This window comes from Curcuma longa, chromosome 18 (assembly GCF_044706935.1).
Source record: "Curcuma longa cultivar G26 ecotype Majalengka, Jawa Barat chromosome 18, ITB_CL_G26_1.1, whole genome shotgun sequence".
NCBI lineage: Eukaryota > Viridiplantae > Streptophyta > Magnoliopsida > Zingiberales > Zingiberaceae > Curcuma > Curcuma longa.
In genome coordinates, this window is record NC_133878.1 from 4,074,160 (window position 1) to 4,095,461 (window position 21,302).

Here is a 21,302-nt window from a genome sequence, read left to right on the forward strand (position 1 = left end):
TTCTAGCATGGAGCTTATCTTTTCCGTTCCCTTGTTTAATATGTTTCTTGCTGGAGAAGCGTTGAAAGCTATGCCTGCTTCACTTCACAACTCGAAGGAAGAAAAGTAGGTTTACCCTAGGTGCTATTATAGAGTTCCGAATACATAAAATGTTATCAGAATCAACAAACGTCAAATTAGATGCAATATGACCAGCATATGGCGAAGATAAGATCATATATTCGTATTATTAGCACTTTCCAATGGAGAATGAAAAAGACAACTACTACAGTATGTGTTCTTGTCCATTCAGATATGAGATTGTTGCTGAGGGCAAAAGCAAGAGGAGGAGAAAGAGATTATGATCACCTGTCTCTATTCTTTTAAATTTTATCTTTGAAGAAATTTGCGACAAAGGTCGACGTCGAAAAGTGCGAGCGATGAGATCTTATGGCGGCTACATTATGTGATGAGGAGTGATGGTGCAAAAACCTAATAAATAAGTTATTTTAATAATTAATATTTTAACATAAGGATAAAATTGGAATAAATATTTTTTAAGTTTTTCTTCCCCTTCCTTACACCCGGTGTAAGGAATTATGTCGATTCATAGGCATGCAAAGGGAAAGCTTACCCTCCTCTCCCCTTCTCCTCCTTAACTCACTCCATCCTAAACTGTTAGATTTGAGAGGTGTCCTAAGGCAATCACCTTATGGTTATACTATTTATTGGATAAATAGCAATTTACTATTTGAGTGCACATTCCATATGTATTTGATTGGATCTTAAACTCAAATACTGAATGTCCGCAATACGATTCATAGCATGAGAGAATTTGTGATTGGATCACAACTTGTGAGCATCTCTACACGTGTAATTATGAGCGTATTGAAATTAACCCTAGTCGAGGAATTGATGAGCACGGACGTCATTGATTCTGTCGAGACTAGCACGTTTTGAACTCCTTGGTTAGCCAAGCAGCTGATCTCACGACTGTCAACATTAGATATTGAGAGTTAAACGTGTATGCTGGTTAAAGGTAACCAGTTCATTGGAGTGACTTGTCTTGAGACTTCATATGGTTATATATATATGTCAATGAAGATCTCAATGCAGCTTAAGTGCGAGTTTCCTTTGACTTGAGGTATTCAAGTCACCTTGGTCATGGAGGCTTATACTTTGACATCTTAAGTAAGCATCTCCGAGGAGATGTGGACCCGAGATGATTGGGTATAAGTCGAACTGTCCGAAAGTGTTTGAATAGCCCACAAAGGATTCACCGCTCCTTGGAAAAGGAGACGTATACCTTGTGGTCGCTTGTCAGGATTGTTACTAAAAGTCTTTGGCCAAAGCATTACATGTTAAGAGTACGGTACTCTTGGATATGTGTACGAGTAACTTGAATCCACAGGACAAGAAAGCAGCTTGGGCTAGGTGTAACATAGTCAGCCTAGTAGGGACTGACACATAGACCATGTCCTGAACCAAGCGGGTATAAGACGGTGAAAGAAATGAGACACATTTAATTGAAGCTGCTGAAGGGTTTAGAAGATGTTCTGAAATCAATCGTTAATTTTCTGATCAATTGGGGATCATGATATACAACTAGGTGTCACTCATGATTGTTCCGTAATTAACGGTTAATTACAGACGACCAACATAACCGGGAACCTATTGGGTCACACGCACAACAAATTCTTCAAAGGACTTAAAATGAGTTTGAGAATTAGATTCTCAGAATGAGAGAAATGAAATCTGGTTGAACCAAACAAAGGACAAATTAATGGAACTCGTCTTGCGAAGACGAAATGAATGAAATTGATTTTGTTCAAATCAGATGTCGTTTGGTTAGTGAAACAAATGATTTGATTTTGAACTAAAATTGAACCAACTTGGTTTGGTTCATGATGGAAAAGGTTTTAGTAGAACGGAGATGATGAGAAGCTTCGTCTTGAGAAGACGAAATGAACAAAACTTGTTTGGATCAAATCAAAGTTCGTTTGGTTATTGAACCAAGCAAGTTAGTTTTGAATCTGGTCTGGTTCGGTTCACTACAGTAACTCGGTTTGGTTTAACTTGAATTAGGTTTTGGTTCTTTGTTTCTTGTTGAGTTTTCTTCCAGTTCAACTCCTTTTTCCTAGCACCGCCGCGTGCCTCTTACCTGAACGCGAGAAGGAAACAGGGTTTCTTCTCCATTGTTATACAAGGAAGAAAAACCCTAATCGCAGTGTGCTTCGTCAAAAACTGGGGTTGCGGCGTTAGGGTCTTCCCTTTTGCGCGATTCTCCCTTGCACACCGAAGAGATCTTCTCACCCGATGGTGCAACGCGATTGAAATCGCCGGTGGCCGATCATGGGTGGTATGAAGACCCTAGGGAGCACGGTGGTTAGCGGCGAGGAGTCGCAAACCTCGCCGACACTGTTATTCTTCCTGCGGAATCCAGCCTTTTCCGAGCGAGAAGGAAACCGTCGGTGGCAGCCTCCTTGTCTCTGACCTAGCCGTCCACCTGAGGAAGCCAGAAGCCGAAGCCCTAACCCTGCTGTCGGCTATTTCCTCTGTTCGTGCGACCACCGAAGTTTGCTATTTTCGTTCCCTCTATGCGTACGCATCCTCTTCCTCCGGATTCATCTGACTGTGTGTGAAGACAGTTGTGCGCCGACCGCTGGAGTCTACCGTCTCCCTTTCCGCTGTTACGACTCCTGTTTCTCGGTTATCCTCTATTACAGTCGTGTGAAATACATGATCTGTTGAGGCTGTGAGGAAGAGGAACTAAACAACTCTGTTTTGGCCGTGTATGAGAGATGGAGAAAATGTTGAATCACAGACCTGTTTTGTTCGGCCATTTGGACAAACACAACATCGGTCATCGGAGTCAACCTTCTACGTCGAAAATAGTTTCTAGTTAGTAGGTTATTGCCGGAGTGTTTCTAGGTGGTTGGGAAGTTTTATCATTCATGGAAACTTGTGAAGTTTTCGGAAACGTTCCATCATTGTCGGAATAGTTCCGATCGTTTGTTTGTTATCAGTGGTCAAAGACTAACCATCGAAACTACATTAAGAATACGATTCTCGATGATAGTTAGAAAGCCCCGGAATGATCGCGACACACATTGTTGCGTGGTTTCCGGAATAAGGCCTCTCTCGATTCGATTGTTATCGATCATCGGCTAGTACCAAAGACGATGACACGACTCATGGCTTTCGAAGTCATCCAGACGAAAGCTTGGTATGGATCACCAGTGTTAGGATCGGTGTGTTCGCTAGAGGGGGGTGAATAGCGATTTTTGACTTTTCTCCTGCAAAAATATTAGCGGAAGCAAAGAAACAGAGAAGAAAAGATCACAACGCTAACCCGTTCGATTTACTTGGTATCCACCTCTACGAGGTGACTAATCCAAGGATCCACACACACAACCGACGATTCTTCTATGAGAAAAATCTCCTTCTCGAATCACACTTCAAAGGCGGAGAAACCTTCACAACACGATGTCTTCCTCGTACAAGATCTTTAATGAAGTATGAGAGGAAGAGAAGAGCTTTTTCAATGTCAGAAAACAATAAAGAAGATGAAAGAATATGATACTCGTTCTCTGTGACATTGACTGCTATTTTTGTAAAATTCAGTGCACCAATCGACTGCTCCTAGGGCAAGTCGACTGATGGGCTTCAACGGGAATTAAATATGCATTTAATTCGCCAGTTGTCACTCCAACGGCAGTATATCAGTCGACTGCTCCATGGCCAGTCGACTGGTCCCAGTCGACTGTCAACTCGACTGATTTTTCTGTGCTTGTCTGTGTGTGCTCCGGATCAACCCCAGTCGACTGCTGGCAGGGCCAGTCGGCTGCCCAAGCTGAAAACTCCCTTTTTCAGCTTCTTCTTCATCCCTTAGCCTTGAAACAAGTCTTCAAACGCCTTCCACAAGCCTCGTGCACTCCCTTGCACTCGTTTGAGACGTTTCCTTCGTGATGAATCAAAGAAATATATACTAAGTGTTGGTGCAAGATGCACTAAGATCTTGCCTAGAGTTTCGATGTTTGACAATACACCTAAGTCGGTCAGTTTGACCAAGGGTTGATCCAAACAGGACTTGATGTTTGGATGTGTGGAAGTGAGCGAGAAGACCTAGTCGGTTGGACTAGGCAGTGGAAGTCCTAATCTGGAAGATTGGGCAAGGGAAGTCCTAGTGAGTGAAGCTGGGCAAGGCAAAGTCCTAGTTGTAGGCTAGGCAAAGGGAAGTCCTGATTTGGAGGATCAGGTGGAAGTCTTGGCAGAGTCAAAGTGCACCAGGTAGTCTGGACTTAGTCAGGAGGACCAAGTTGCAGTAGAGAGCTAGGCTTGGTCAGGAGGACCAAGCTGCAGCTGAGGGCTGGACTGATCAGGAGGATCAGTTGCAGTACAAATCCTGGGGGGCAAGGACAGAGCCGAGCACAAGTCCAACAAGTCTGGAGGACTTGGTTGACATAAATTCTCCTGAGTGGAGTGGGTAAGGACACGTTTCCAGAGTGGAACAGGAGACGTCAGACTAACCCAGGATTTCGGTAGAAATCTGAAGTTAGACCCACAAGGTAAAGCTAGGTTGGCTTGGTTGTTTTCATGCTTGTTTTGCAGGAACCATAATGCAGGGTCAACTTCAAACGACCATAACTTTTGACTCGGAACTCGAAACGAGGCACGGTCAGATGCGTTGGAAAGCCCTTTCAGAGATCTACAAAAAAGGTTTCTGGAGTCAACTCAGATTCGGGCTGGAGTTAACTCAAGAGGCTGGAGTCAACTCATAAGTGCATTTGAGTCGACTCGGACAGCAGATAATGAGCAGAATCGAGCAGGATAAAGTTTTATCATCCACGTCAGCTGGAGTCGACCCAGATGGGCATCTGAGTCGACTCAGGACCAGTATATAAGGTCGTGAGCGTGCAGAAACAAGTAATTCAAGCCAGAAAAATTTCCTGCTCAATTAGTGGTGCTCTTGAACGCGAATGGGGCCAGGCACGTGCTATCGGGGAAGATCCAGGAGGAGTACGCGGTGCTCGGACTTCCAGATCGGCTACTACTTATTTGGTTTAATCTTTCTTACTTGTTCTTTCTATTTTTTATTACTATCATTCTTTACGGACTGTAAGACGGGTTTCTCCGCCTCCGAACAACGTTCGGAAAGGAGACCACTAGTGGACGGGCGCCTCCCGAATTAGGCCTTGGACGTACTAACCCTGGGGGGTTAGGAACCAAGTAAAAATCCGCCTGTCCCTTTATTATTGTCTAATCCGTTGCTTAGTGTTTTGTTAGTAAAACGAACGAATTCGAAAAAGCTACACGCGCTATTAACCCCCCCCCTCTAGCGCGTACATCGATCCTACACTAAGTACATGTGTTTGTTATTATATAGGAATTAAGAGCATGTACATCTATAGTAACAGAGGTTTAGTTCGATTATATAGTCAGTATAAATTGAACAATCCTCAGATGGTCCTGCTCAATACACACTGAGTCTACTAATGTAATTCTATAGTCAAGACAGACTAAGACCAAATTACACTACAACCAGTCTAATGGTTTGTCCAATCCATCTTGGTTGTGAACACTGTTTATAATCTATAAGGAACTGATAACATGGTCTTCTGTGTGTGACTTCGCACACCATGTTTATCTACAATATAGATTAAATGGACACTTGCACAAAAACTAAATGCCAACATTGACCAAAAGTAATTCTCATTTCAGAATGTTTATTAACATAGATAGTTAGGATTCTAGTATACATTCCAACAATGATGAGACATCTGATTCGCATAATAGAGGCAACTTCTTAGAGATTGTAAAGCACTCAGGTGTATTTAATGACGAAGTTGCTTCTCTAACTCTAGGAAAAGCTCCTCGGAATGCATCATATGTTTCTCCTCAAATCCAGAAAGAGATATTATCGCTCTATGCAAGTAAAATTCAGAGATTCATTCGTTCTGAAATTTGTGATGGAAAATTTTGTATTATTGTGGATGAATCTCGAGATGAATCTGCTAGAGAGCAAATGACTATCGTTTTGAGATTTGTTGATAAGGAAGGTTTTGTTGTTCAAGAAAGGTTCTTTGACATCGTACATGTAGAGAACACTAAAGCTTTGACATTGAAGAAAAAATATCTAGTGTTCTATCTCGTCATGATCTCAGCATACAAGATATTCGAAGACAAGGATATGATGGTGCAAGTAATATGCGTGGAGAATAGAATGGTTTACAAGCTTTGTTCTTAGATGAATGCCCATATGCATATTACATCCATTGTTTTGCGCATAGGCTACTATTGGTTTTGGTGGCAACAGTTCAGAGTCTCATCCCTATTGAAAATTTCTTCTCTTACATGGCTTTGATTATTAACTTAGTTGCTTCTTCTAAACGTCATGATCAATTGCAAAATGCTAGAGCACTTCAGATTGAAGAATTGGCTGCCACTAGTGAGCTTGAAATAGGAAGGGGCAGAATCAGATTGGCTGTATTCAACGTCCGGGTGACACACGTTGGGGTTCCCATCTAAAATCTCTTCTCAGTCTACTTGAAATGTTTGATCCAGTTCTACAAGTATTGGAAGATATTGTAGATGATAAAGGTTCAGTTTCTTCAAGGGCATCAGCTAAAGGAGCCTGTGAGGTAATATTGTCTTTTGAGTTTGTGTTTATCTTGCATTTGATGATAGACTTATTGGGAAGAGCAGATGATCTCTGCAAATTGCTACAGTACAGATCTCAAGATATCTTACATGCTATTGATTTAGTAGCAAACACCAAAGAGATCATTGAAAAATTTCAGGAAAATGGTTGGAATAAGTTGCTAGAAAAGGTGAAGCAGTTTTGTGAGAATCATGAAATACATATTCCTGATATGAATGCCCTTCGATAATCAAGTAAAGGACGTCCCCGTAAATCTAATCCAGTTACATCAGAATATTATTATCAGTTTGAGATATTTACATATACAATAGATTACATATTGGATGAGATGAAGTCCAGATTTAATGAACAAATGATGGAATTGCTCAAGCTAAGTTCAGCTCTACATCCAAAATCATTTGATATTCCAAAAATCTGTGATTAGTTGACAAATTCTATCCAGCAGATTTTACAAGTCAAGAGAAGCTACATTTCAGATATCATTTGGAGCTTTTTGAAAGTGAGGTTAAGAAAAATGTGGATTTTAAGGATATTTCAACTATCTCTGAAGTGTGTCAGATTCTGTCAAAGACCGGAAAGTCAGTAACTTATTATCTTCTTGATAAGTTGATTCGACTTATTTTGACTCTTCCAGTTTCAACCGCAACATCTGAACGTGCATTTTCAGCCATGAAGATCGTGAAAAATAGGCTTCGGAATAAAATGGAAGATAATTTTTTATCTAGTTCTTTGATGATGTATATTGAGAGAGATATTGCTCGTAGTTTTAATGTTGATTCTCTCATATAAAAATTTCAGGAGATGAAAAAACGAAGAGCAGAGTTTTGATTGCATTAAATATAATCATGTTTAGTATGAATATTTTTATTTATTATTATTATTTGTTCAGAATATTTTTTTAAAATAAATTTTTAATATTTTAATATATTTATTTTAAAATTAATAATTAATTGTTAAATATTTAAAATGTGACTCCCCTCTGGTGGAAACCTGCCTCTGCCCCTGTGTGTTGACACTGGCACTGAGAGACAAAAGTTGGGTGTCAAATGAGTCTTGGCTTATCTTGGCTATTTGGCAGAACAGAGGAAGGAGAAGACATACTCGATGACGATCCACAAATTAATAAGTGCAGGAACCAAAGAGAGGTGAGGAAGTGGTGGCTCTATTTAACGCACGGGGAAGGGGATGGGCGGGCAAGCGTTGTTGACAAGGAGAGTTTAAGGTTACTGGGGATAGGGTGTGGTGATTATTAAATAATTTATTATGATATTATATAATACATGTCATAAAAAATTATATAATATGTTAATAATTATATTTATTAAGTTCTATTTGTTAGGTGAAATCCAAAATTAAAACCAAATAGAAAATGAAAATAAAATACATAAATGAAATAGTGCTTGTGCAATGCAAACAGCCAGATGTTGGCAAGAATTTAATATAAATAATTTAGTAACACAGTCGTTTCCATTCAAAGTTCTATGGTACAAGTGTAGCATTCGAATCCCTATTGATTTGGCATAAGTGATCATGCATTCTATGGTATAATTAGTCATTATTTTATTAGTTTTTCCTTAGTTATTATTTATATTTATATATATATATATATATATATATATATATATATATATATATATATATATATATAATTATCTCTTGATAAATCATCTTTTCATGAAAATAGGTCAAATTGAGCGTTCACAACCAACAACACTAGCTCTTACAAAAGAGAATCATACACAGCTCAATCAAGCAACTTCAAAAGCTACTTACGTTCCCCAAGAGATAAATTGTGCCTCTAAAGTAAGTCTGCTGCAATAATATTCGAGAACCAGATCCATCAAGCAAGCAAACTTTTGTCTCGTTTGTCATTATTGTGCCACTATTTCCATGTTATCAATACTGCAATCAAAATTCATTATCACCAATGCGGGTTTCTTTATGGTCGGCAAGCAAATGAAATCCTCAGCGCATTCATGATCAGCAGCCCCCCAACAAATGAGGGATGGAGCGGAACATTCCCTAGGTTTCTTTTTCTGAACCTCTTACACGTACAGCTCAACGTGTCAAGCAAGGTTCAGCCTCGTTCTAACTCAATTGACACCTTTAACTATAGATTTAGCCAACATAACACAGGAGTAGGATACACCTTAGGCAGGCACTCAACAGCTGCCTAAGAATGCTGATTGCAATCGAATAAAATATCATTTTATTAAGTGGCAACAATATCTTCCAGAAACCATAGATCATGAAGTCCAGAATTTAAAGCATCAACTAAAACAAGTCTACGCGTTTAGCCAGCTGAAATCAACCGAACGGATACATAAAACCCAAGCACCAAAATAGGGCAGACATTTTTCACGAGATACAAATAACCCTGTTTACTTAGAAGACAGAACGCCGATATATCACAAGTAAAATAGAACCAAATGGTAATAAAAGGCAGAAAATAAGGACAATTATAATGCCAGAAATATTTGATTAAACTATTTAACCCCATTACCATCTTAAGAACACAATTTCTTAGTGCCACAATGCCTCACTTCAGTGCATATTGGAGCAGTTTCTTAAACCTGATTCCAAGATGAATGTACAAGATGCTCCCAGAATCTTTACAAAATGTCATCAATCAGCACTGACTACGTAAAGGGATAGGGTCATTGCATGCTGTCACTCGGATTGTGTTTGACAAGGGAGTCCTATCGAGATTGCAGATCAATCAGGCTAAATATCTGAAAAGATTTGGATTGTCCTTGTCTCGCTCCAAGTAATCCCTAGTGATCAGATCTTCTATCCGCTTCTTTATTGCTTTGAAGTCAGGCTGCAAGAGTAGTAAGTGAGCACCACTAAATAATGATCAATACTAAAGATATGCATTTTTTTAATATGTATATTTAGACATAATACCAGTGAAATTCAGAGAGTAGAAATATATGCTGGCTGAAACAGTTTGTCATTTCAACAGACGCAAATATGCAACAAAATGGGACACAACCAAACTAAATCAATTGCAAAACATAATTGGTATCACGCTAATATTAAATAAAGATAACTAATGTCAAATGAGGCAACAACTTATACGATAATAACAACCAAGTCTTATCCCACTAGATGGGGCAACAACTTATACGACAATAACAACCAAATCTTATCTCACTAGATGGAGTCGGTTATATGGATCATTCTATATCATTGCATTTTATCTCCTACAATATCATCATTCATATTTAAATAAATTTCACCTTGTTTTATTATTACTAATCAAGTCTTTTTATCTTCCTTGTTTGATGTGCACATTTGTCATAATTTTACATCGCCCAATTGGAGCATCTATTGGTCGTCTGTGTATATCTATATCATCTTAAATATGTCTCTCAAAATTTTTACTAAATAGATACAACTCCGACTTTCTAATATTTTCATTTTTTATCTTGTTCATCCTTGTATGTCCACACATCTATCTTAACATCCTCATCTTTACAACTCTCATCTTCTGCTCATATGCATGAATTATAGTCCAATATTCAACTCCATATAATATAGCATGTCTAATTATCGTTTTGTAAAACTTTCCTTTTAGTCTTAAAGGCACTTTAAGATCACAAAGAACATCCGCTCTCCTCCATTTCCATCATACTACTCGTATTTTATGTAAAACATCTCTCCATCTTTTTGTAAAAATATCCTAAATATTTAAAACTCGTCATCTCTTCTTAATAATTATATCATTACGCCTAATATTATTAAACTTAAATTCCATATATTCTGTTTTTACTCTATTGAACTTAAAACCTTTCACTTCTAGCATTGCCCACTAAGATTTAAGTTTAGCATTTACTGCTTCACGTGTCTCATCTGCCAAAATAATATCATATGCAAACAACAAGCACCTAGATACCGTATCTTGGATGTGTTCAGTGAGCTCGTCCATAATTAGTGTAAAAATGAGAGGGACTTAGAGTTAATCCTTAAAACCCTCTTATGGAAAATATTTCAGTTAATCCGTCTGAAATTTTCACTTTATTATTACATCCTCGCACATATCCTTAATTAGTTCAATATACATTATGCTTAAGGCTGTAAATAAACTGAACGTTCGTGAACAAGCTTGGTAAGAGTTTATTTATATTCATTCAATACACACAAGATCAATTAAATAAACAAGCTTAAACTACTTGTTAAAGTAAATAAATAAGCTTGAGCACATATATGTTACGCTCGTTAATGTTCGTGAACAACGTCCGTGAATAGCATTCGTAAATAATATTCGTGAACAGCGTTCGTGAACAACATTTGTAAATAATATTCGTGAAAAATATTTATAAAACATGTTCATTAATAAAACTCTTATCGGCATGCTAAATAAAAAAAATTTTAAATGAATAAATAAATTTATATTATCAAGCTCAATAACCAACCAAACAAGTTTAAAATGTAAAAGTTTCAAACAATCAAATAAGCTTGAATTAAAAACTCGATAACATCTAAACGAATCAAACTCAAGCCAAGCTTGCTCATAAAAAATAAACCAAGTCAAGTTTGAACAATCATTACAAAAGCTTGATTCATTTTAAGCTCGATTTGGCTACCTTATTAAACAAGCTTGAACACCATAAAACTTGGCTCGACTTGGTTTGTTTACAGTCTTAGTTATGCTAACACCTCTCTTTTTTATAATTCATATAATTTCCCTTAGGACTCTATAATAAGCTTTTTCTAGATTGACGAATACAATGTGTAAGTCTTGCTTCCGGATACTTTTCAATTAATTATCTAAAAAGATGTATAGTCTTTATTGTCGACCTTCCAGGTACAAATCTAAAATTGACTTTCGGTCATCATAGTCACCTTTCTTAGCCTTTTTTCAATTACTTTTTCCCAAAATTTCATAATATGGCTCAGTAATTTAATACTTCTATAGTTTAAACAATTTTGTACGTCTTCTTTATTCTTACACAAGGTAACTAGAGTACTTGCATTCCATTGATCAAATATTTTTTTCATTTTCAATATCAAGTTGAATAACTTTGTAAGTCATTCAATATCTTATTATCCTAGGTACTTTCGTACATCTATCGGAATATCATCAAGTCCAACTACTTTTCTATTTTGCATCTCATTTAAAATTTGTTCTACTTCTAAAGTTTAAATTCTACTCTAAAATTTTAAATTTTTATACTCATTTGACATACTTAAATTACTTAAGTTGTTCAACTAAACATTCATTAAAATGTTGATGAAAATACCTATTTCATTGCTCTTTTATTTCTTCATCATTTAATAGTATCCTATTGCATTCATTTTTAATATATTTTATTTGAATAAGATCTCGTCTTCCTCTGTCTCTTTAGTTATTTTGTGAATATCCCTTTCCCCTTCTTTTGTATCCAATTTTCGATATAAACATTTATAGATTCCATTTTTTATTTCAATCGCTGCTTTCTTAGTATTTTTCTTAACTACTGTATATTTTTTTTAAGTTTTCCTCGTTCTTACAAATATATAATACCTTATAAGTTGTTTATTTTTCCTTCACTCTCTTGTACTTTCTCATTCTACCACTAGGATTCTTTACTTAGCGATGCACGTCTCGTTAACTCATTGAGTATACTCTTGGTTATTATTTTCAACTTTAATATCATTTTATCCAATGTCGTATTCAAGTCGTCGTGTATTTCTCTTAATATTTGTTCTTTTATTCTCTTCTTAAATATGTTTTGTTTATTATCCTTTAACTTCCACCATTTAATTTTAGGAGTCGTGTACATTTGCCTTCTATTGATATTATGCTTAAAGTGCATATCCAATACTAACAACCTATGTTGAGTAATTAAGCTTTCTGCAAGGATGACCTTACAATTTTTACAAATCTTTCTATCTTTTTTTCTAACCAAAAGAAAATCAATTTATGTATTATTCGCACTTTTGAACGTAACCAAGTATTCTTCTCTTTTCTTACAAAAATATATTTTCTAGTATAAGATCATATGTTATCGCAAAATTTAATATAGTTTTCTTTTTTTCATTTCTTGGTCCAAACTCATAACCCCTCATGCACCTTATCATACACCTCATTTTTCACTGTGACATGTCCATTTAAATCGCCTCCTATTAAAATCATTTCAGTTGGCGGAATATTTTGTAGTACTCGTCTAGGTCGTCTCAAAATCTAGATTTAGTATTTTCATCTAATTCTACTTGAGGTGCATATATACTAATTACATTAATAGTTTCTTTCGTCATCACTATCTTGATAGTTATAATACTATTCCCCTTTATAACTACTCCTACTTCATCCTTTAGCAAATTATTTACAACAATACTACTCTATTTCTTATTTTACTCCTTCCTATGTATCATAACTTAAAATCCAAATTTTCTATCATCTTTGTCTTCTCTTCTATCCATTTTGTCTCTTGTACACAAAGAATATTAATTCTTCTTCCAATCATTGTATCTACTACCTCCATGACTTTACTAGTGACCGTTTCTAAATTCTATATTCCAAATCTTAGACAATTAATTTTCTTATAATATTTGTTCTTAATCAAACTATGGTGTGAGAATTCTTGCATACTTAACATTAGGCCCAAGTTCTCATGGAGATGTAGCGGCCCTTGCCAAGACGTTACAGTCGGACCATACAACGCGTTCCTTCTAGGGAAGAACCTAGCATTAACACAATAGTTTGATAGATTCATTCATTGAATGAAGCGGAGTCTTAGCGCAACAGTAAAGTTGTTGTCATATGACATGGAGGTCACGAGTTTGAGTTTTAAAAATAGCCTCTTACAAAACAATTTTGAAAACAACCTTTCTCCGAAATCCCGCATTGGCAGGAGCTTCATGCACCGGACTGCCCTTTATTCATTCATTAAATATTTACCTGAAAGTGCACACTGACTGACAACCTAATGTGCAACTCTCAACCTTTTTCCATTTGGACTTGAGATTGGCATTGGAACTATATAAATTATTTTTTGCTTAGAACTATCAAGAATGCCTAGGTGGACCTCTTCAGTAGCCAAGGCAATCTTCCTACACTACTTTTAAAAGAGTTGCCTAGCCACTAGGCGGAGTGGTGCCTCAGTGATACCAACTAGACAACTGCCTTTTAAAACTATGATCCTAATATGTCTAAAATTCAACAAATAATATCAACTAGAGATCCAATTCTTTTTTATATCTTCTCATCCATGAGAGTAATACCAAATTTAGTCTTTCAATCTCTAGAATATAAAACCTTGCAATGGTAGAGCTCTAATCTCTATTTCTCTCTGCAACCATTAAAAATTTGCCTCCACATTCACAAACTTCAAAATCTATGGTATTTCACTTTGAAAGAGTTAAGGAAAACGAACTATATTTGATGTTATACAACCTATCAAAAGAAGTATTGTCAATTTCTTCTTGATGAGATCCAAATCATAGTACTATCATGTTGCTTCAATTAATGTGGGCATGCAAGCATAATAGAGGCAAAGAAAACTTAACAAGGGGAACTGCTTGCTTTGGAGGCTTCTAGGATGATGACCTTGATTAGGTTCTTGGTTGTGCCATGGAGCACAGAACTGTCTGCACAAGGACAGGGCAGAGTATAAGCAGGCCATTTAAAGAGCCAGATATAGTTACCTCCAGGTGTCAGCACAAACACCAGAGGTAAGTGGTAAAAGATTTGGTATTCATAACTTAAAAACAGGTATACCTGTCCACAGAATGAATTGGGTTGGCATTGAGTGTAGTTTCAAATAAAGGACCTAAGCGAGAACAGATAGCCAAGGGAGTAACAGAAAATTTTGGCCTCTTGATGTAAACAAGAGTGGCTGTTGTGGTAACCAAAGGTATCAGCAGTGGCAAAAGAGAGGGTCTCCTTTACTTGATTAGTAGACAAGGGCAACGTGCAAATCTGTGGCCTCCAATATCTAGGAGAGATGATGAGCCTTGCAGCGGAAGATTAGAGGGTGGGGCAAAATAGATGATGCTATGGCACCAACGACAGACATGAGATTAGTGAAGAACAAGTGGTGACTTCATGCAAAAGAACGTAAGAGTGGCCTGTATGAAGACAACACGGAAGCAGGTAGGCTTTCATGTGATTTGCAATGGCAAAGAGAAGTTGAAGACTTAACGAAGTGTGAGATGCGAGCTAGGAATTAACAGGGGCACATGAGGACAGAGAAAAGGGTTTGGGAATCTTCATGATGGATCAAGGAAAGGTAGCATCGTCATATTAAATCCAAAACCTCCCTGAGGGGGTTGAAGAAGAAAACCCTAGGATTAGAAAGGATTAATACCAAGTTGGAAGGCATAAAAAAACTATTATTCATAATGCCCAAAGCATAAACATCCTTTACTACCCATACCATATAAATAACCATTTATTAACTCTAACAATTCATATTCTAGGTGTTATTTTATCTATCTATATATTTCTCAGTTTTATAGTTTACTAACTAGAATATTAGATATTTTCTTTCGTGTCTTACCTTAGAATGACCCACCACCTTTTCTTCTTTGTACAGCAAATACATCTACATGAAAGCCAAAGCTTAGCTTCTTTTAAAATTCTTGTTAATCTCCTTACACCAGTCATACACCCTTTTGCTCTAAAGTGCAACTAATTGTTCAATCCATACTTTTCAACCGAATTGGATCGGGATTGGCCAAGACCAATCCGATTTGCCTAATTTCTCAGATAGAATTGGCTTAGAAGTTTGCCAGAATGCATTGGATATAATATAAAAGTAGACAGCAGAGAATATGATTGAAATGAGAGGATATTAGATGGCTCCAGTCAAATGATTAGCAACTTTTGCTGACTGAATGACGCCACCATAATATGAGATGTAGAAGGGATACTGAAAGTCTCTACAGTGGAATATGATTCACCATATGAATGATGTCATCTTGGTATTATTATCTGTTGATGATTCTAGATACTTCAAAAAACTAAATAGAAAGAGGTAGAAGAGATGGTCGTTGTATAAAAGAACATATATAATGAAAGCAGTGCTTTAATGGTGAGGAAACAACAAATAGTCATCATCTTCAACACTTCACTAACTCCATGGCATGGAGCTGAAGTATAAAATTTGAGGAATAAAAAGAAATAAAGAAAGACGGGCATGTGCTAAAACTAAAGATGGATTCGGTAAAAAAAAAGTTTGACAGCTGTAATCACATATTATATTCAAAAAATTACCCTTTAAATAGCATGTCCGAGCTTCTCAGCCATTATTTAGCTAATCAACTATTTTCAGCCATAACATAACAAACAAGAAAAACTTCAAAACAATATTAAAAATATCTGTAGTCGCTCTCATCAGCCTATAAATATTTAGTACAATCTTCAGTATTAAGATGTACTAAAATTTTGATAGAAAATTATGTCATACCTGACACAAAGACATTTAAAATTAAAAAAAATGAAATGTAGCATATAATTACCTTTATTTACCCAAAAAAATCCAGATAAACTAAGTTCCATTATTTTAAAGTATATTTGCAATGCATTGAAAATTTTAAAACATTATAATTCCATAAGAAATGCATAAATGTTAAATTGATAAAAATAATTATAAACAAATGAGCTTCACCACCTAATAAAACAGTTAGACTAATAAAAATCATGAGTTGACATACGAATAAAATTGAAAATATAAAAATAATAAAAACTGTTAGAATATTTAGGAATAAATATTCTGTTATGGATAAATATTTTTTTTATATAGAATAATTCTCCTAGAATAGGTCCTTATATTCGTGTATAAATAAGTGTTTATCTCTTATAATAAAATATGATTGTATATTATTTTACATGGTATCAGAGCCAGAAAATTAGGATTCGGCCGGCTTAATTTTTCTCTCGAATTGCAGTGTTTCTCTCTCCTCGTCGCGACGCGGTAGCTCGTCGCGTCGCGCGTCTTCCTCGTCGCGACGCAGCAACGCCTTCCTCATCGAATCGCGGTGTTTCTCCTCGTCACGACACAGCAACGCCTTCCTCGTCGCATCACGCGTCTTCCTCGTCGCGACACATATCAGCAGCTTTGCAATCGTCTTCACCCAGGAAACCGAGCGTAGTGGCTATTCCCGAGCACCGCAGTTTCAAGCTTTCCCTGGTTCGCGATTTCTTCCTGGGTGTGCATCGGTCGCCTCCTTCAAAGGCAAGGTGATCGGAAACGCTCTGCCTGGAGACGCGATATCCAACTCCGGTCCTGAGATTCGCTTCCTTTCTTCGCTTCGATTTCTTCCTAGCGATCTTTTCAAGAGCTAAGATTTGGAGAGGTTACACAAATGTCACTTATATGTGACAATCAAGCCGCCATGCATATCGCTTTGAATTCAGCTTTTCATGAGGACAAAGCATATTGAAGTCGACTGTCACTTTGTCAGAGAAAAAGTCATATCTGGTGAAATATCTACTAGTTTTGTTAACTCACAGGATCAACTAGTAGATATATTCACCAAGTCACTGAGAGGTCCTCGAATTGACTACATATGTAACAAACTGGGTACATATGATTTATATTCTCCAGCTTAAGGAGTGTTAGAATATTTAGGGATAAATATTCTGTTAAGGATAAATATTTTTTTATAGAATAATTCTCCTATAATAGGTCCCTATATTAGTATATAAATAGGGGTTTATCTCTTGTAATAAAATATGATTCCATATTATTTTACAAAAACAATAATAAAAATGTAGTAATAACATATCCCATCCAAGAACATGAAGGGCAGGATTGTTAAAGATAATGTATAGAATTTCTCATAAATTCCAAAAATAGTTCACACCATATTACACAACATAATTATAAATAATATGTGGAAATAAATAGATTGTATTTATTAATAAATAGACATTTTACCATATTAAATATTAGAGTCAAATTTGATTATTTAGAAGACTGCTGAAAATGACAGAAATTATCATTTAAAAAAATCTGTCATGTTTTTTAATTATTAAAATTCCTTTTCTATTGTATGATGCATTGATAAAAAAATAGTTATGTTTTTCTATTTTCTTACTTTAAAATTATTCTTTTCCAATTTTGATCTGAGTAACCCAACAGATCCAATAAGGTCAATATTAAACTTTCCTAACTAGTTTATGCAGATACCATAATAACCATAGATATGAAGATGAAGACGCAATAATATCAATGAATGCATGGGCCAATAAAACCTCTTTTCCCATATCTTATGCATCTCATCCCCTCTATTTTGTTGTACACACACACAGCAGATGTGTACCAAAATTAGACCAAACCATCTGATTCTCCTACGTGCTTTACCTGAATTTTTTGCTGGTTCAAGTTTAAAATTATCAGCAAAAGCAAATTCAATGAATTTTGTATTTATTATAACCTATATTCTAGATAAAATGGGATGTGAAATTGTAACAGTTCCAACTTGGCTGATCATAATCAATTAATTTTGTAAACCATGTGGTAGAAACATGAAGTGTATAGTAACTGTGGGCATATTGCTTCATGTGTATCAACAGTATGCATATTATTCACTATGAAGCAAAAAATGAGAGAGAAACCCAGTACCTTGAACATACGACCAAGTTGCTCAACACACTCCATCACCAACTGTTGATGACCCAAAACTTTCCTGCTTTTCATAATGCGCACGATGGAAGCATCAATGGCATATCTTCTATCCTTATCAACATCTTCTATTACTTTCTTCTTCTCATCCACAGGAGGGAGAGGTATCTGAAGTTGATGACAAGCCAATGAATCCAAATAAATGAGTGATTAAATAGATGGACGAAGCAATCATGAGTAGAAAAAAAAAAAGAAAAACAATAAGTCTTCCAAATTTATGCACAGACCTTGATCCTTCTCATTTTGTCAGTGAATTTGGAATTAAACTCAAACACATCAGTTGAAGAAATGGTTTTGGTACTTGGCTCCTTATTAAGAATTTTATACTTGGCACAAGAAAGGGAGTGGAGCAATCTGATTACATCATCATCTGTCAAGTTAAGCTGAGTCATGATCTCTGAATAGCTCAATCTATCAGAGGCATTGAACAAAAGAAGAGCAGCCGCCTGTACACACAACTCACAAGAATGCTTACAGTTAATATCCAAGATTATTCTAAACAACAAATATTGAGGGTTAAATAGATACCTGATATGTTGTTACAATAAGTTCAATGGTTTTGAGTTCAAATTTCCCATTGATATTACAGGTCCCCAATGAATATATCCAAGTAAGCTTTCTATGTTTAGTTTTTGTCTGATAAAATTCCCTGAAGACCTCCACACACTTAACCTGAAATTAGATATTAAAATCAGTTCCTAGTGCACAAGGAATAAACTCACAAAGAACTTTCTTTACATAACAAATCTTTGAATTTGTACATGAACTCCATAAATTTGCATTATCGCCTTTATGTTACCCACATCTTTCCTCATTGTCCTAACCATTTATTTGAATTGAACTTAGTAAAGCCAAAAGAAATAATTGTAGTAATGCACTGCAATATGTTTGTTTTGGATTAGAATAAAGCCAATGAGAACAAGGATGAAGGTTTCTATGTTCCTTCTTTGTTCTTAATTTTCATCTCTTGGTAGAAAAAATGGTGTTTAACATGATTGAAGAAATTGCAATCAGGAAACAAAAATGTAAGTGAGCAAATGAAAGAGGAAGGAATTTGGCAATAATACCATTTTCCCACCAATATGTACTAAGGCAGGTTCATGATATTTGTTTTTCAAAAATAAAACATATTAGTTAAGAAACAAGATGAGAACATCCATAACACAAAGGATGAGATCCAACACAGGGCCAATCAGATACCCAAAAGAAGAGGATTTCACAAGCTAACAAAATTTCCAATGCATCATTAAACTTTCAAAATATATTGGTATTAAGTTCTGGTCAAAGTACCCACATAAGGCATTTAACTGAACTGGTTAGACTGCATCCATTAGATAGTGTCCATATGTGAGGATCAACACTAGCAAAATTTGATGTGACTAGTCACCCAATAGGACTAAGAACTTAAAGGGTCTGGGTAAGTGTAGTGATTTTCGGGTTCCACTATTATTTGAGTAGTATTAGATTATGCAAATTGACCTATATTTATCTGTTCAAGTACGATAGTTATACTTTGTAACAAGATTTAAAATATTGAGCCATGCCGAGGTTTCGGTCCCGGACCGGAACGATACAGTTTCGGTACCGTATCGTACTGTGTCGGTATAGTTTCGGTATTTTTAAAATATAAAAATATATTAATTAAAATAAAAAATTTAATCTAAATATTTAAAAATAAAAATAAAATATTTTTTAAAAAATAATAAGATAATTTTATAGGTTTTAATAAAGCCTATTTAAATTATCCCCAACCATAACTAGGAATTGATTATTAAATCTCAATTAAACCCTAAGTTAAAAATCGAAGAAAAAAATCGCAAGTCGAGTCGCGACTGCAGTGTTGCGCTCGCGCTCGCGCCGCAGTTGTCAGGCTCGCGCGACGCCTCCGATGGTGTCATCGGGCCCGGGTGGCGCCTCCGGTGGCGTCGCCGAGGCCGCGCGACGCCTCCGAAGGCATCGCCGTGGCTGCGCGACACCTCCAAAGGCGTCACCGTGGCCACGCGACGTCTCCCGCCCGGAATCGCTAGTGCCGGTGATGTGTCGGTGCCGGTGCGTCAACGGAACGAGAAATTTCAGCCGTATCGCGTGATATGGCTCAAAATTTCAAACCTTGCTTTGTAATCAGATCCTCTCTGAAAAAAAAAAAGCTGGACAAGACTTTGACTTGATGTCAATAACTCTAGCTTTTCCAAGCCATGTTGGTGTATCAGTATCTTCATTATCAACTTCAATTAGAGAGATGGGATCTACTGTACCTTGAATAATTTCCAAACAGCAAAAGAAGTTAAGCTAATAGCAATTATCTTATTCTGATGTTCACGGATACCACTGATACTAATCTAGATCAAAGACAGGATCAGAAGTGTTTGAAATAAGTTGCCAGGAATCAAATATGCTCAAACAGAAAGTGAGAAATATAGTGGATGGGAAGAAGCAAAACCAAAAGCATGAGAAGACAAAAAGATCAGATGAGAGAAGAGGCATTTTTTTAGGGGATCCCCAAGAACATCCATCACCACTGAGAGGCATCTTATCTAACAATAGTACAACATACATAAGATAGCTTGCATTGTCTTTTATGATGCAGAGAATGAACATATGCATAGACAAATCTTGCAGGTACGTTAAACAGGGCCAAGAGCATAAGTGAGACAAGGCAGTAGGTCCATCAAGTCAGGTGCATTAAAAAATAAAAATAAAAACCACATCCTTACAACAATCAGCCAATCAGCTGACTAGGATCTTAAATGAACCAGGTATTCATAAACAAACTTGGTAATTGATTCAATAAAGTACAGTGATGTTCGTTCAATAGTAAAGGAATATATAATACAAACAAACTTGAACTATAGTAAGCTTGGTTTGTTAACATTTACAAATAAAACTCATAAACAATTTATGAATAAATTTATTATTAACTTACATAAAATTTAAGTATAAATTTATTTCTTGATTTTTTTATTCAAATATATAAAACATTATAATTTATAAAATTTTACAATCTTAAATTGTTCATAATATGTCAAAAAATAAGTAAATAATATATG

The 21,302-nt window shown here is 36.1% G+C and overlaps 1 protein-coding gene across 1 annotated transcript in view; it reads right to left on the reverse strand.

The window, feature by feature from the left end:
• Positions 1-8,964: 8,964 nt before the first annotated feature.
• Positions 8,965-21,302, reverse strand: part of LOC141812104 (cullin-1-like) — a 29,732-nt gene continuing 17,394 nt past the window's right edge. Inside the window, exons 16-19 of the mRNA XM_074700150.1 lie at positions 18,784-18,927; positions 18,483-18,701; positions 18,196-18,363; positions 8,965-9,461 (exon numbers count right to left, since the gene is read on the reverse strand). Of these exons, the coding sequence (XP_074556251.1) occupies positions 9,360-9,461; positions 18,196-18,363; positions 18,483-18,701; positions 18,784-18,927 (633 nt within the window). The 3' untranslated portion in view covers positions 8,965-9,359. The remainder of the gene's footprint in view (positions 9,462-18,195; positions 18,364-18,482; positions 18,702-18,783; positions 18,928-21,302) is intronic.